Here is a 16,855-nt window from a genome sequence, read left to right on the forward strand (position 1 = left end):
AAACATCCTTCATGAAAAGCATAGCTTAACTCCAAGAGCAATTGAACTAGATAAACCATGCTTTTGTTGTTATAACAGGTCTTGGGGTTATTAAAAGAGGGTATTTTACTGCCTCTTTTGTCTGTATTTGCAGCATCTTACTATCATCACCATGCATTGTCCTGCAACACCTCAGCTCAGTCAAAATGCAAGGATTACTCTCACAGTACTCAGTTCATTGTGCTATAGAAAGCAATTGATCTTACTGAGCATTATAATTTAACATTTAACATCTTACTCTTCACTTCTTAACAAAAGGACCTCTCTCTGTCAGCAGGACCATTAATGCAAACATTAGTGAAAGGAAGTCCGTAAGCCTTATTACATCTGGCCTGTCCTTTTACTGAAGGTGACATACAGAGATTCTACAGAGGTTCAGCCAGCAATCACCATAAAACTACCAGCATTTCTGATTTTTCAGCAGGTTTTATTTAATGTTCATGTTTTATTAATGTACCATCAAATTAGAATGGAGATGTTGTGTCCTACAATTTCTGTAGTGCCGTTTGATGTGACTGATATATTCCTTAACATCTCATAAAATATCTTTAATTCTTTAATTGCATATAAATAGGTATCTATTTCATAATGAGCAAAAACACGTATGCAGTCAGCTATAAACCAGGGTAAGAAGATTTCTCTGGCACAATATCATAATAAAAGCTTAGTGCCTTGTTTGCTTTGGCAAAGTTGTTTTTATTTTATTTTTAAACAATAAAATGTGTTTCATTGACAGGATTGCTTATTATTTTAAGCCTTCTGTCAGAGTTCAAGAAGCCACTGAGTGACAGCTGAATCAAGCTGTATCCATCATGGAACTTGGAGCAATTGAAGATTTATCATTTATCATCACTTACAGATGAAGTTCATTGCTTTGCTCACATGAACTGCATAAAGATCGACCTAGTGCCCTCTTTGCTACAAAGCTTTTTCACAGTTACTGCATCTAAGTGTACAAATACATAAATGACTAGAATATGCGTCCCCTGGATTAAAGGTTTGGTAAATAATCTACATCTGTACACATATATGATACCCTGGTTTTATTTTATACCTATTTTAATAGTTAAACACTGTATACACATCATACTCTCACACTGCAGTACACTCTTAATTTATTTTGTAAGACTGCCACTTATTTATACACAAATATAAGTTAGGTGAAGCTAACATAATTTCGCATCCAGGAGAACCTTAAGGCTAAACACAACACATTTCTAATATGCCCACTGCTGCAACCTTGACCTCGGCCTCTAGCAACTGAAAAGACACTGCAGAAATTATCAGTGAGGTCACATTTACCCAATCAAGTTTAATCCTCTATGATAACCTGTACAGGGGAAAGGACAAAGAAAATTGGATGCAAAAATAGCTAACATACACAGCAAGCACACTTGCTAGCTCATTATTATACAGGGAACTAGATATATCAATTTCTCAGTATAGAAATTACTTTTATTGGCATCACTCACAAATTGTAAGGACTTATATTAATAATAATCATCATATGGAAATTATGAGCATATTACTTGTTAAAAAAACTAATTGCAATAGAGCTTATTTTTTAAAATGTACGATTTTTGTTTCATGGATATTCCTGTGCTTAATAAATATATTTTCTTTAAGCGTGTGGAGGTAAGTCTATGTCCATCAATATGGCAGTGGAAGCTGTCCCTTTCATAGATAGAGCATATATATGGTATTAGTAGTAGTATAAATGCATGCATTTATTGCTTATTTCCTATTTTTAATTTAATGTTGTGTAATAATAAAATGATCCAATTTGTTAAAGCATTTGATCTTTAAACAAAACCTTGTTTATCAAAATGAGCTCATGAAAGCCTGCACCCTCCATTTAAAAAGCATCACTATTTCCTAACATCTGGCCAATCTCGGATGATTGCCATGCAATGCTCTCACAGAATTGGTTGACAAGATGGGGCAGAACTGCACAAGGAAGAGCTTGTGCAATCTTAAATTCAAGCAGCCCGCCCACATGTCAATAAAGTGGGCCTATACGTTAAAACTTTGTATAGGTTTTCAAAACATAGTTAAAGATGTTGGTGAGTGAATGGCTTCTACATGTGTGATCCTGATTAACTCGCTGGCAATATTCTACGCAAGAACAAGATTTGTCCAGCAATTTCTACTATTTAATATGTGTGATTAAAAATAGTAGCTTTCCATGTCTTTTTAAATGTTAAAATATATCAAACCAATTATCTTTCATAATGCATGGCTAGACCTGGTAGAAAATGGTACTGCCTCCAAACACTGCAGCTAACATCTTTGCACATTAAAGCATCTTTGCACATTAAAGGGAGTTAGGTCTTTGGCATTTTCCTTTCACACGTTTAGTGGTGATTTTATCTATCATGGTGAACATGAAAATATCATGTATAATGCTGACATAAGTATGTATAAATATGCACATATGACTTTCACAACAACAACAAATGCTTAATCTTCTTATATTAAATATAATTTAACCATCTTATTTTTTGTACCAGTAAAGAAACCCATTAAAGTTTATAATTCCAGTGACCTGTATAACAGGAACTAAATATTTTGGCAGTGAGAGGGTGATTTAAAATACTATAATGCAACAACTAAATAGGGAATTTATATAGAATATTTCTGCATATCTTTAAAACAATGAACATTTCAGGTATTTAGATAAAGTTGGTAATAACACATAATAAACACTACTAGAATTTGGAGCTTAATACCATTAATAAGCTAATGGTAAAAGCACTGCAGATTTTTTTTAGCAATAGCTTGCTGTTACAAATGCTTTAATTGAAAAACAAAAAACCCTTGGAAATGTTTTTTTACTATAGGAAACTTTTGATAAGTAGCAGGTTTGTAGAGGGTGCTTATGAATAGCTATTAATGACATCACCTTATAACATCAGCATCCAATTCAATTATAACACAATACATCTCCTTCTGTTGAAAACAATTACATAATGAATGTTACAGTGTGGTTAAATTCACAGATCACAAGTAAAAAAATATTCTTCCTGTATCCTAAACTAGGAAGCAAAGTATATCATGACCTTATTTGTGAACATGCACTCTGTAGCATCCTGTGATAATAATAAAACCCAATTGCACCAAGACTATGCCACACATTGTCATTGAACAAACAATTACAGTAAGAGCTAAATGGTCGAGATGGACAGATGCACTAAATGCAAAGGTCAAACGGAGCAGATGACAGATAGTGTGTATGACATAAAGGCCTATTTGGGTAGCATGTGTTCTAGAGAGGAAACACAAATTCTCCCTATAAAAAGAGACTTTATAGGCTTCTAGCAATAAAGACTGCATGTGTTTTTGTTTACTATGGAATGTCATCTAAAAGATCATCACTTCAAACACCCAGACACACACACACATATTTATGTTTGGCATGTACAAAAACTGTACACAAAATTTTTATTCTTTATTTCTTCTAATTTTAAAATTTCTACTTTTACAGCTTTCTTCTTTACATTGAAAGGTTTTTATTGACATCTGTAATCAAGAATATAGAATTTCACACGTCTGCACACACCAGTGACATAACTATACAGTGGAAAAAGTTTCAGACCTGTTTATATATTGATCATGTCATGCGATTAGTAAAGTGATCATAGCAAGATTTTATAAAAATTAAGATGGCGGGGGCGGAGCAAGCCGGGCGTCTGAGCGGTCGCACACTGAAAGAGCTCTGCTCTTATCCTACCTATAATTCATATCTAGACAACTCAGTACTGCCCAAATTGTTGCTGTATGGTAATCAGAGTTCTGGAGACCAGTGACATAGAGTCTAATGGAGTAGAAAGGACCTAAAATTGCTACCCGGAGCAGTCTTTTTCCACCCACCGTTCACACGCTGCCCGTCTGGGACGCGGCCATTTTAAAGAACCACGTGGAACTCAGCTACAAGTGTGAGAAACATCTAATTCACAAATAGAATACTTACTTCTTCCCCGGGATGGAGACTTCCATAGAAGCCTTACTACATCTACTAGCCACCAAGATGGAGAGTCATTTTAATACTCTCATGAAAACCCTCAGAGATGAGCGGAATCCTACCTCTGCGAGAGAATCTGAAAGCCGGCATACACAAACCTCATACGGAGAGCGAGAGGTTACTAGGGAAGCAGAGTATCCAGCAGGAGACCTGGAGGAACATGTGCTCTCTGATGAGCAGCGTATTTGTGACGATCCCCAGAACTGGACTGAGAGATGCCTATGGGGTATACCAGTACCTGGAACCGGTCGGGGCTGTTCGATGAACTTTGAGGTGCTGATTCCTGATCCTCCGGCGATGCGGTCGGACACTGAGGGACACCAGATCCAAATTAGCGGTGCGCTACATCCTAATGCTGAGCCGCGATCTGACGTAACTCCCACGATGTCCAGCTCCTGCTCTGATGCTCCAGACAGTAAGATCGATAGAGAAGCCAGCCCCACACTGTACACTAACAGTACGGGACACAGCTTAAGAAAAGCCATAAACCTGACATTAGACGCAAATGGCTGCACACTGCTTGCCTGGGGGTCTCCTATCCTGAAACGTAATTTGAAAAAAGCTAACGGTGAGTTCTCTGAACTAGATCTCAGCTCATGGTCTCTTGACTTTACTACAGGAAACATTATATGGACTGCTGAAACAGAATTTGTTTTAACCCTGCTGCCCTGTGGCATTGGCTAGTAAGACTTGTCTCCTAGACCCAGAAGAGAGAGGTACCCCTGTACCTTTGGCTGGAGCTGCTTCAAAAGACATATTACATAGAGACTTGATGTGTTATATACTTTCAGCTATCATGCTCAGTTTATATATTTTTTTTTTCCCTTTATTCTCAGGTTCTAAACGTTACGCTACTGCTAATGATATGTGTTATAATAGGTTTAGTCTTACCCCTCACTAACATTGCGATTACTAACTAGTTAAATTCAAGCAGGAATAGTGCAGCCCCCCATTGCATATTTCTGCTTTAGGTATATGTAAGAAATCGCTCTCTACATTTATGCTATATCTAATATGCCATGTATCTATATACTACAGCACAGGGAAGAATTTCTTAACTGCAGCACTATTTTAAACTTTAAACAGTGTTCACTCATGGCACAGGTTACTAGGAGTTTATAGATTTCTGCTGATACCAACCTCTTCTTAGATATTATAACCACCGTGTATGGTATACCAACTAGGGGTTTAGGGTCACTCATATAGGGATTAGATACCGCTTCTGCTTTAAAAGTCCTGCACACCTATTTCACTATACAATACATATGATAGTGATGTCACTAGAACCTACCATACTAGCTCTGGAGTATACAGCGTCATACTATCTATAAATAATTATATGGTTTGCCCTCCCATACGTTTATACAAGTAAGTTGGAGGGTCTTGTTCTATCCATATTTTATGCTCCTTTCTCTTCCATTCCTGCCCCCCTCAGGGTTAAGTCACTTAGGTTTATCACACACAATAATAAAAACAGCAGAGTGAATCCTAATGCAGTTAAATTATCCGGCCAGCAAAACAACATCAGTTCATTCCTCATACCAGATGACCACTACTAGATGAACTCTGCAGATTATTACTACCTCTCTTAAGTATCTCACACTGACATATACTGCTCACCAGATTATGACGTAGCACCACTCTTAATAGCTGTTTCCTAGATATTTTTCTTTACTAATATGAGTTTAGGATAACTTTAAGATAACTCTTCATCTTAGAGACGCGCCTTCAATCTACAGTAGTGTTTTATACAAATATTTTAATGGGTGTGGTTGGGCTGTGTCAACTGGGAAGGCACGGTCCGACATATACACTCACCACAGACACATGGGTCTTAAGCGTGAGGCGTTGGACATATATCCAGTCATAACTCAAGAGATAATTTAACTATAATGTTACCAAGAGCATGTGTAGTAACTGATGGTATGTGTGGTGATATTCCATTGCTTATATACTCGGTAGGGACCTCTTTTTCTAGCTACATAGCCTGTTATAGTGTTTATTTCTCATCAGAGCACTACTGCGTTTGAGCCTCCTATTTCAAGACCTTAGGATCCCACACTTATTAATATTGCATATCTGCTAGTTTTATAGGTATCAGCACTAAACCATACTGCAGCCATATTTGAATGAGCTCCGCCCTCCCATGCTTTCTCCTCCCCTTTCCCTTCCCCCTCCCAATATTCGAGTGGCTCTGGTCCACTGTAATCCCTCTTCCTTCCACTGTTCTATGACCTACTCGTGGTCATAATAAAAGCTAACTCCCCACATTATCACAGAAACACTCATTTTTATACACCCTAGAGATGTGGAGAGCAGAATACTATTATCAAAACATAAAATGAAGGGGGGCGGAGCCAGCATTGGAACAGAGCGGTCGCACATCTCAGCAGCTCCGGCTATTCTATACGTTAAATGTACATTTACCGACCGCTCTGGTTCATATACCCTGTTAAAAACTGGAACCTTCTAGTATAGAGGAATCACAGAATCGGCATCAGGGAGAGCAACAATTCTTGGAAGATAATTAGACCTGCTAGTTTGATCTGCCAAACAGACTGTTAAACAGCGGCCATTTTGCTGACCACGCGGTGGGTAACTGGAAGACACGACTTGGATAGCCGTAACTGTGCTGATTCAATCACTAGACAACTACTGTGAGAATTCAACACTGCATTAATGGCATACATAATCAACGAGCTGAGCAAGCTCCTAGAAAGCTACCAAGTCGCTTTTGACCGTGCACTCAGGAAGGCAGTTCACCCGGATGAAGCAGATTGTGCAGGATCTAATACCCATTACCTCACGTCCCCAGCTGCCTGCGAGAGGTGCGACGCTTTGGGGCCCCGGCATCCACCATCCTCTCTATATGACCTGCAGAGCAATGTGGCAGTTTATATAACACCTCCAGCAGATGAGCCGGCTGACAGTCCAGCACAGCACAAAGCGGTGAGCATACCTCCCCTTACTAGTGTGGATGATGATATGGGGTTGGCGATTTCCAGTGCAATGGACCAGACGCCCTTGCTACCTAAAGAAAAGAGTCACCCTCAGATAAAGATAGAGCTTACACGAAGTGGGGAGCGAGTGATGATGCCCTATGATAGGACAAGCATATGGAACAGCTCTCACAGTCTTGCAGCAGGGCTGCGCAATACACTGAAACCGATCACAGTTCCCCTCCTACTGTGCTCCTTTAGGAGCATTTACTTAGAAAGTAGTGACCCTGCTGATTCTCTCACTACCTCAGCTGCTTCGCATCATTGTGGTGGAAATCGGGGACACTCCCTGCATCAACTTAAAACTGGTGTGGGATAGACAGGTCTGAACTCCTTGATGTCAACACGCTTCTTAATGCTTAAACTGAGTCTTTACCAAACTGGTGCGAGTATGACTTGTGTTGTTTTCCCTTACATGTAGAGGTTGGTACTTGCTAACTGTCAGCCACTTCCCACAATCATGTGTATATAGTTAAGAGTTAACGCTCTTGATCTCCCAGATGTCTGTTGTCCCTTGCATAACCTGGCTATCCTGCGAGCACCCTATGAGGCTCACATATCACTTCCAAGTTTACCTTTACCAAGAGTGCCACCACTGACTGCTGCTACAACTTTAACTTGGGTTCCATATATTTTATTTTGTATCACGGAAACAGGACTTTATCACAATGACTGATGGTACACCTTCTCTATGCAAGTGCTTGTTAGTTCTTTGTTATGTATAATGTCAGTTCTCACACAGGTTGAAATATTATAAATCTTGACTTTCTAGGGTTAAGAGCAGGTTTATCCACGGGAAAATGTTTATTACACTGTGTAACTCAACTATCCTAAATAATGTCTAGTGTTTTCAACAGTTGCTGCAAGCAATATATTAGCAGATAATCTGCTTTATATAGTTCAATAGATAGATCTCTTCCATATCACAGAATTAAGACGTAACTCAACATTCTTTCTTTTAAGATGTAATTACCAGTTTTTACCACCAGAGGGGAGTCTAAGCTTAGTCATACTGTACACAGTATATCACGTTTGGCTCAGTTCAGTTCACTCTATTAATCAGGCTTTCTCCATGCTTCCTAGTACTACCCTTATCGAGTTGCCCTTTAAAGATACACTATACAACTTGATATATGGGGATACAACAGTGAGGTGAGTTTGTGTTTATCCTGGAGTATGATATGTTCCACTGTATTTACTAGTTACGTATACACTATTACAAACTCTTATTTTTTTTATTTTTTTTTTTTTATTTTTTTTTACATAGTTCTCTACAATTTCACAGCATTCTAATTTGATGTGTTAAAAGGGGGTCCCTTACCCTCTAATGTTGATGTTTGTATCTACAAGCTATGTTTGAAAATACTTTTGGTTGTGTTCCTGTTATTGAAGTGCTAGACAATAGTATTTATCACACCTCTTTATAAATGCATAAGTAACACATGAAGGCTGTTATTTAAGATTCAGCTGACCGCCTATGGGTCTTATACATTTATCTACATTTACACTTCCTTGCACACTCCATATAGTTAATTGACTCTGAGGATTGAAATAAAATGTGCTATGCTGTCCCCTAACATTGTGAATGCTCCTAAGGCTTGGGTGTCTGCGGCCGGGATCTCTGAGCCTTCTCATCAGTATTCCCATAGACGGCATAGACAACATATATATGGAAAAGTGACCACTTGATTAGATGGGGAATACCAATATGCTTCATTGGAAATATGTATAAACCCTTACAGGTAGCTCCAGACTTTTGCTTCCCATCAGAACCTATATACTACTATATGTAACCCACCATCTTCGCATTTCGCATACTTATTATCGCAGGCTGGCCCTGCATTTCCTGTAGTTTTATCGCACTGTAAATTATTTATTTACCTAGTGTCAAAGCTCTTACTCTAAGACCCCTAAGCTTCTTCATGCAGGCTCAGCATTGCCCACTATACAATTCTCCAGTTCCTAGTTAACCTCTAGCAATCCATGCGCCCTCGAATCTACTCACACAGACCTAATGCTCTGTTCATGTAATTTATATATCACCTTCGTACTATCACCTCCTCTCCCTCCCCCACTTTTTATTACCACCTCCTCCCCCCACCACCACCATAAAGAACCTCCTTTTACAGGAGAGCTACCTACGCGGCTTATCTTTCCTATGCCGCATCTTCTTCATAGTTCTTTCTCAATAGCACCATATGTCTTTATTCCATAATAACCCTTATTGTTTCGCACCCTAACTATCTTCTTTAACTCAGTTAAAAAAATTATTCTAATTAGACATATATCCAAAAGAGACTAGTCTTACCATCCTATTTCCTCTAGACATCATTTTAGAAGACAGGAGCCCAAAGGTGGCTTACTTTATTAAGAGAGGAAAATACTATAAAGCAGAAAACGAGGTTTCAGTTTTACCTGTTACATATAAATATAGAGAGATTACTTTGGGTTTTCTCATGAACAGTTTTTACCTATATGTGACCACAGAATAGTTTTGAATTTCAAAATATTGTCATGGTTTGAAAGAATGTTTCTGAATGTTTATGTAACATGTTTATTTGATGTTGTTTTGTCAATAACCTCAATAAAAAACTTATTAAAAAAAAAAAAAAAAAAAAACATAAAATGAAGTTCCCTTCCAGATTGCCCAACCATATATCTGACACCTCTTTTGACACAACATTGGTTTCTACTTGTTTGAGCTAGTCTTGTTATATTAATATGGCTATATTTTTTTTTTCTCTGAGCCCTTAAACTGTATGACTTAATTTAATATATAGGCTAGCTATTTCTTCACTAGCCTAACAGATATACTAAATGTCAAAACCTTGGTGCTGTATTCTTGTATTACTATTATGATTGGGCAGATGTTGTATTTGTACTCTTTGTACCTTTTTGAAACTTCAATAAAAAATATTATTAAAAAAAAAAAATTAAGATGGCTGCCTGCAGTAAAATAACAGCAGTGGCCATCTTTGTTATGGCTGCTGCAAGCATTATTGATGTGTGGAGGAAGCTGAATGTTGTTATTTCACTGCCGGTGGCCATCTTAGTTAAGGTGAATAAAGTGACCTTTATTTTAACATACAGGGTTCAATACAGCAAAGCAACATTTCGGGCTAACAATAAGCCCTTTTCTCAAGCTTGAGAAAGGGCTTATTGTTAGCCCGAAATGTTGCTTTGCTTTATTGAACCCTGTATGTTAAAATAAAGGTCACTTTATTCACCACAGCTTGAGATCACCTTTTATTTGGATCAGTTTGGGCTTGGTAAGCCTCCTCCGTGCTCCTGTGAGTAGTGGGTGCTGTATTCATTTATTCTATTTATCTTAGTTAAGGTCAACGGCTGACTAGTATTTATAATAGGCACATGCATACTCTGCCTTGTTATAAATCCTTCCCTGAAAGTCACACATGATCACTTGTATAGTATTATATGTAAGGCTAGCTCTGTTGCCATTGATGATGATGTGTATGATGTCATCAACAAAGGACAAAATTTATATGCAAGTAATCATTATGCAGCTATATAGAGCCCTTACATGATGACTCAATATAATAAAATCTAATCATAGATTAGCAAAAGGCATTTTAGAGAAATGGTACACTTTGAACACATTAGACAAAATATGTCACCTTTAAGCTTTATATATTCATTTTTAAAATACATGCAAAAAAGATAGATTTCGACATCTGCAATGTGTGACCACCGTGTCTTATGTGAATCAACAGAAATTAAATTTGCTGGTGATTTATTCCATGTAAGTAGACAGGGAGAACAGATTTATTTAAAGCATAATTATCACGCATAAAGTAAAAACTGCAACTATTACCATTCCAGAAAAATACATGTCTTATAATGTGAATTAATCAGTTTGAGATATCTGAAAGGCACTATTATTCATTTTGTCTAATTTTAGTATAATCACTGTGCCTCAGGGTATCTTTAAATATTAAAATGTAATATTATTCTAAATCTTTTTTTTATCTTAATATTTTAAATTCCTTAAAACCTTAAACAGAATTACCATATTATTTATATTTATGCTATTCAGAAGATCCTGGCACCAGTCCATTGCATTCAACAACATTACATTTAATAATGCAATCAATAAGCTCATGTAAGAAAAAATAAATCTAAAATATACTTGTAGTGACTAAAAATAAAAATACAGTTTAAGAAGCCTGTCTGGTGTATTTATTTACAGGAATGCTAACAATCAATTACCAGTATCAATATCCCAGACGTATACAGAACCATCTTCACATCCAACAATTAAAACATCTTCAATGGGGTGCCATTTCATAGTCTTCACTGGAAAGAGATGTTTTCTGCCGTGAAATAAACAAATGCGCTCTTGCAAGTTCAAAAGGGCAACTGAATTATCACTGCATAGGCAATAGATACTCTGGAACAATTTTACCTAAAATTAAAAATATACATATATAAAGTCAAAATTTGTAAACAAATAAAGCTCCCAACTAATAACTTTTTCAAAAGAAACTAGTTTCTCTCATTTATATTATCTGACATGAATATGTATTTGAAGGTTTTTGACAATTCAGTATAAATTCTGATACATTACCATTGAAAAGGAAAATTGTCTTTAAAGGGACACTGAACCCAATTTTTTTCTTTCGAGATTCAGATAGAGCATGCAATTTAAAGCAACTTTCTAATTTACTCCTGTTTTCATTTTTTCTTCATTCTCTTGCTATCTTTATTTGAAAAAGAAGGCATCTAAGCTTTTTTTTTTTGGTTCAGGACTGTGGACAGCACTTTTTTATTGGAGGATGAATTTATCCACCAATCAGCAAGAACAACCCAGGTTGTTCACCAAAAATGGGCCGGCATCTAAACTTACATTCTTGCATTTCAAATAAATATCCCAAGAGAATGAAAAAAAAATTGATAATAGGAGTAAATTAGAAAGTTGTTTAAAATTGCATGCTCTATCTGAATCATGAATGAAAACATTTGGGTTCAGTGTCCCTTTAATGAATTTTAAACAATGGAAATTAGCTACTCTGTCCCCTAAGATAATTTGGCTATTGGTAAATTATACAGCAGTTTCCTTTCACTAATGGCTACACATAAGGCTGATAAACAAAGTTGAAATGCATTCATAAGCCAGCTCTCTGCAAATAATAAACTCTAGAAACAATGTACAGGACAGGCATGCTAGATCTTCATTTACTTATTTTATTCATTAGGAAAAAAACAATTTCTTAGACTTTAAAAACAATAATTATAATAAATAAACAAGCAGTAACCTAGTTTTTGTTTTGCACAATAAAATCTATCTACATGAAAAAACAAAAAAAAATTAGTTTTTAAATATTATTATATTTCTGTAGTGAATAATATAAACACAATATATAAATTTACATACTAACCTGCACACTAGCCTGTAGAAGCTACAACAAATCCCTTATCTTTATGGTTTAGCAAAAAGTCTCTTATATTCTAGTATATTCTATTATTCAAAATAGTGTTTTGAGAACTTTTGGTGCAAGACATCTTGGGAATTGCAAGTATGCATCAGCATGTGGCGCTTGCAACTAAAACGTGCATTACACAAACACGTAAAGAGAATGATTAGGCCTATATGTTGCAGTCAAAACCCTGTACCAAGAGTATCATATAAATTGTGGTAAAACTCTGCATACTACTGTTGCACAATCTTGATGTTATATTGAGCTAGATTACAAGTGGCACGCTATTGTTAGCCTGTACGCGATATTGCAATATCACGCCCACGCTAACTTGCGCTCATATTATAAATTTAAACTAAACACATCCACACAAGCACAAACTAACTTTGCACTCGTCAGATTAGCACTAAACCCAACCTAAAAACTTTAAAATAAAGTGTTACACTCATATATATACACTAAATAATAAAAATGATTAATAGAAATATTAATAAAAAAAGTAATATGGGTTAAAGGATCTATGGTATATAATAAGATGTTTGAATGGAAAGGACTGTAATATATATATATATATATATATATATATATATACATACATATATATGTCTAAATCTGTATATGTATGTGTATATATACACTCACCGGCCACTTTATTAGGTACACCTTGCTAGTACTGGGTTGGACCCCTTTTGCCTTCAGAACTGCCTTTATTCTTTCTTGGCATAGATTCAACCAGGTGTTGGAAACATTCCTCAGACATTTTGGTCCCTATTGACATGATAGCATTACGCAGTTGCTGCAGATTTGCTGGCTGCACATCCATGATGCAAATCTCCCATTCCACCACATCCCAAAGGTGCTCTATTGGATTGAGAGCTGGTGACTATGGAGGCCATTGGAGTACAGTGAACTCATTTTCATGTACAAGAAACCAGTTTGGGATGATTTGAGCTTTGTGACATGGTGCATTATCCTGCTGGAAGTAGCCATCAGAAGATGTGTACACTGTAGTCATAAAGGGATGGACATGGTCAGCAACAATGCTCAGGTAGGCCCAAAGTGTGCCAAGAAAATATCCCCCACACCATTAAACCATCACCACCAGCCTGAACTGTTTATACAAGACAGGATGGATCCATGCTTTCATGTTGTTTATGCCAAATTCTGACCCTACCATCTGAAAGTCGCAGCTGAAATCTAGACTCATCAGACCAGGCAGCGTTTTTTCAATCTTCTATTGTCCAATTTTGGTGAGCCTGTGCAAATTGTAGCCTCAGTTTCCTGTTCTTAGCTGACAGGAGTGGCAACTGGTATGGTCTTCAACTGCTGTAGTCCATCTGCTTCAAGATTCAACATGTTGTGCATTCAGAGATGGTATTCTGCCTACCTTGGTTGTAACAAGTGGTTATTTGAGTCACTGTCACCTTTCTATCATCTCGAACTAGTCTGCCCATTATCCTCTGATGTCTGACATTAATAAGGCATTTTCATCCACACAACTGTCTCTCACTGCACGATATTCTAAGTTCGGCTTTTTATGCATGTAGGGTTAGTGCATGAGCAAAAACTGTTTACTTTCAATTCAGAAAATGAGTGCAACCCGACGCATGCAAAAAGCTTACTTCTAGCACAGTTAACGCTCAAGCAGGAGCGTTAAATAGTGCTCCACTTGTAATCTAGCCCTTAATATTTAGTCATTTCTTTTACTGTGTATGTGCTGTATATTTTAAATTCCGATGTTCTTCACATATTAAAAAATGTTCTTTGTATTTTTATATATATATATATATATATATATATATATATATATATATATATATATATATATATACCTGTATATATATATATATATATATACCTTCATATGAATATATATAGGTATAGATTTTTTTATTAAAAAAACCCCCAAATATATTAAAATAAATATTTATAAATAAAAATAACATTTTATCCTTAGTAGAGAACTATTTAAAAATGTTAAATATTTATTACTCATTTTGATTTAGCGCTCTAGGTCTAACGCAGTGTCAGGTTAGTGTGCTAGCGATAAGTGTTAGGGTTTTTTGGAGTTGCATTTTCTATTGAAATCTATGAGGACAAGGAGTTAGCACGTTCATGATATCTGAAGTCCTACAGTTAGCAAGCATCAGGTTTGACTCCCATGATAATGTTTTACTTTCAACTTGTAATACACACATTACCTTGCACGTGTTACAAGTGTTACTTTCAGTGGTATTAGTACTTAAGCATCAGTGCTAAATCCCGCTCCTCCTGTAATATGACCTATTGTCAGGACCTTTTCCTTACATAAATATTTCCCATGACCCCTGGCAAAATTATCTGCCCCATCCAATCCCATCCCTGAATGCATCACCAACGAATAGTCAATTCTAATAATGCAATAGACCCCAAAACTATAACCCTTGGAGGTGAACCCACTCACTACGCAATCCCCCTTCATAAATCTCATAAAACATTACAATCCACAAATTAATAAATAAAATCTCTATTAAAAAAATAATCAACCTCCTATAAAACCCCACATGCTATTCCCTAACTCCAGTTAAAGGATCTTTAAAGAAATCAGTTCTGATTTACAGTAGAAGTTATATTAAGCAGATTAACCAATCCGAATTACATATGATTTGGCTCATTTCTGACAGTGATTAACCAATTAAAAGATAGGGTGAGATGACTACATTTATATTTATTTAATTTATTTCTAGAATGCAAGATGGAATAAAAATGATGACCTCTTCTTGTTGACAACACTGTTACTTTATTTTCTTGTATTTTTCTTTCGCTTATGGTGTATCGTCTTTTGTAATTGTAATATTATGATGGTCAACATAAATAAAAATTGTTTCATGATAAAAGATTGAGTGAGCTCACCCATAAGGAATTCTATTAATTTAATAAACAGGATTAAAATATTGTCTTGCGTTGGCTTTTCTAGTACTACAGCTCAATTCAGCAATCACATGCACATTTTCCAATATCCATCTCTCCCCAAAACAAAAAAAGTTGAAAAATTATTACAACATTTATGTATATGTACCATGCATCATGGAATAGGTTATCAGTACACTCAAACAGATAGGTAATGGTCTCATTTTCTTACCCATACAGAAACATTAGACTTATTGAATATGTCAGATGCACTAGATAGATTGATAGATAGCTACCGATAGATAGATTGATAGATTGCTACCGATAGATTGATAGATAGCTACCGATAGATAGATTGATAGATATCTACCGATAGATTGATAGATAGCTACAGATAGATAGATTGATAGATAGATACCGATAGATAGCTACCGATAGATAGATAGATAGATAGATAGATAGATAGATAGATAGATAGATAGATACCGATAAATAGATAGCTACCGATAGATAGATAGATAGATAGATAGATAGATAGATAGCTACAGATAGATAGATAGATAGATAGATAGATAGATACTGATAGATAGATAGATAGATAGATAGATAGATAGATAGATAGATAAATAGACAGACGGAGAGACAGACAGAAAGATAGATGATAGATAGATAGATGATAAATAGATAAGATAGATAAATAGATGATAGATAAAAGATAGATAGATAGATAGATAGATAGATAGATTGAATGTTAATAGATAGATAACAGATAGAAGATGGGTAAGCAGATAAATATACTTTCAATCTCTGTGTATAACACAGAAGGTTAGAAATAAGTAAACATTGACAGTTACCATTGACATAAAAGTGCATATTGTAGACTTTTCCCACTGCAGGATAGAGACTTTTTGTTGCATGCTGACTGTCTGTCAAAGTTCTATGTATTTTATTTAAAAGGTCAGGCATTTTTTTTAAATGTCAAGTTTAGCTGACCTAAAGCTGTCTTTTTAAATTATTTTTAACCACATCAAAACAAAAGTGCAGCAATCAATAATTAAAACAAAATGCAGTAGCATTGTGAAAGAATGTAACAAAATTCTGTAAATAAAATATATGTTTTGGTTTATTCTATGTTATATATATATATATATATATATACACACACACACACATATATATATATATATATATATATATATATATATATATATATATATATATATATATATACAGGGAGTGCAGAATTATTAGGCAAGTTGTATTTTTGAGGATTAATTTTATTATTGAACAATAACCATGTTCTAAATGAACCCAAAAAAACTCATTAATATCAAAGCTGAATATTTTTGGAAGTAGTTTTTAGTTTGTTTTTAGTTTTAGCTATTTTAGGGGGATATCTGTGTGTGCAGGTGACTATTACTGTGCATAATTATTAGGCAACTTAACAAAAAACAAATATATACCCATTTCAA

General features: G+C 35.6%; 1 protein-coding gene across 1 annotated transcript in view; it reads right to left on the reverse strand.

Annotated features, from left to right (window-relative positions):
- WDR72 (WD repeat domain 72) overlaps positions 1–16,855 on the reverse strand; it is a 430,783-nt gene that overhangs the window by 215,539 nt on the left and 198,389 nt on the right. The window contains exon 13 of the mRNA XM_053717490.1: positions 11,287–11,482. Within this exon, the coding sequence (XP_053573465.1) occupies positions 11,287–11,482 (196 nt within the window). The remainder of the gene's footprint in view (positions 1–11,286; positions 11,483–16,855) is intronic.

This window comes from Bombina bombina, chromosome 6, assembly GCF_027579735.1.
Source record: "Bombina bombina isolate aBomBom1 chromosome 6, aBomBom1.pri, whole genome shotgun sequence".
Taxonomy (NCBI): Eukaryota; Metazoa; Chordata; class Amphibia; order Anura; family Bombinatoridae; genus Bombina; species Bombina bombina.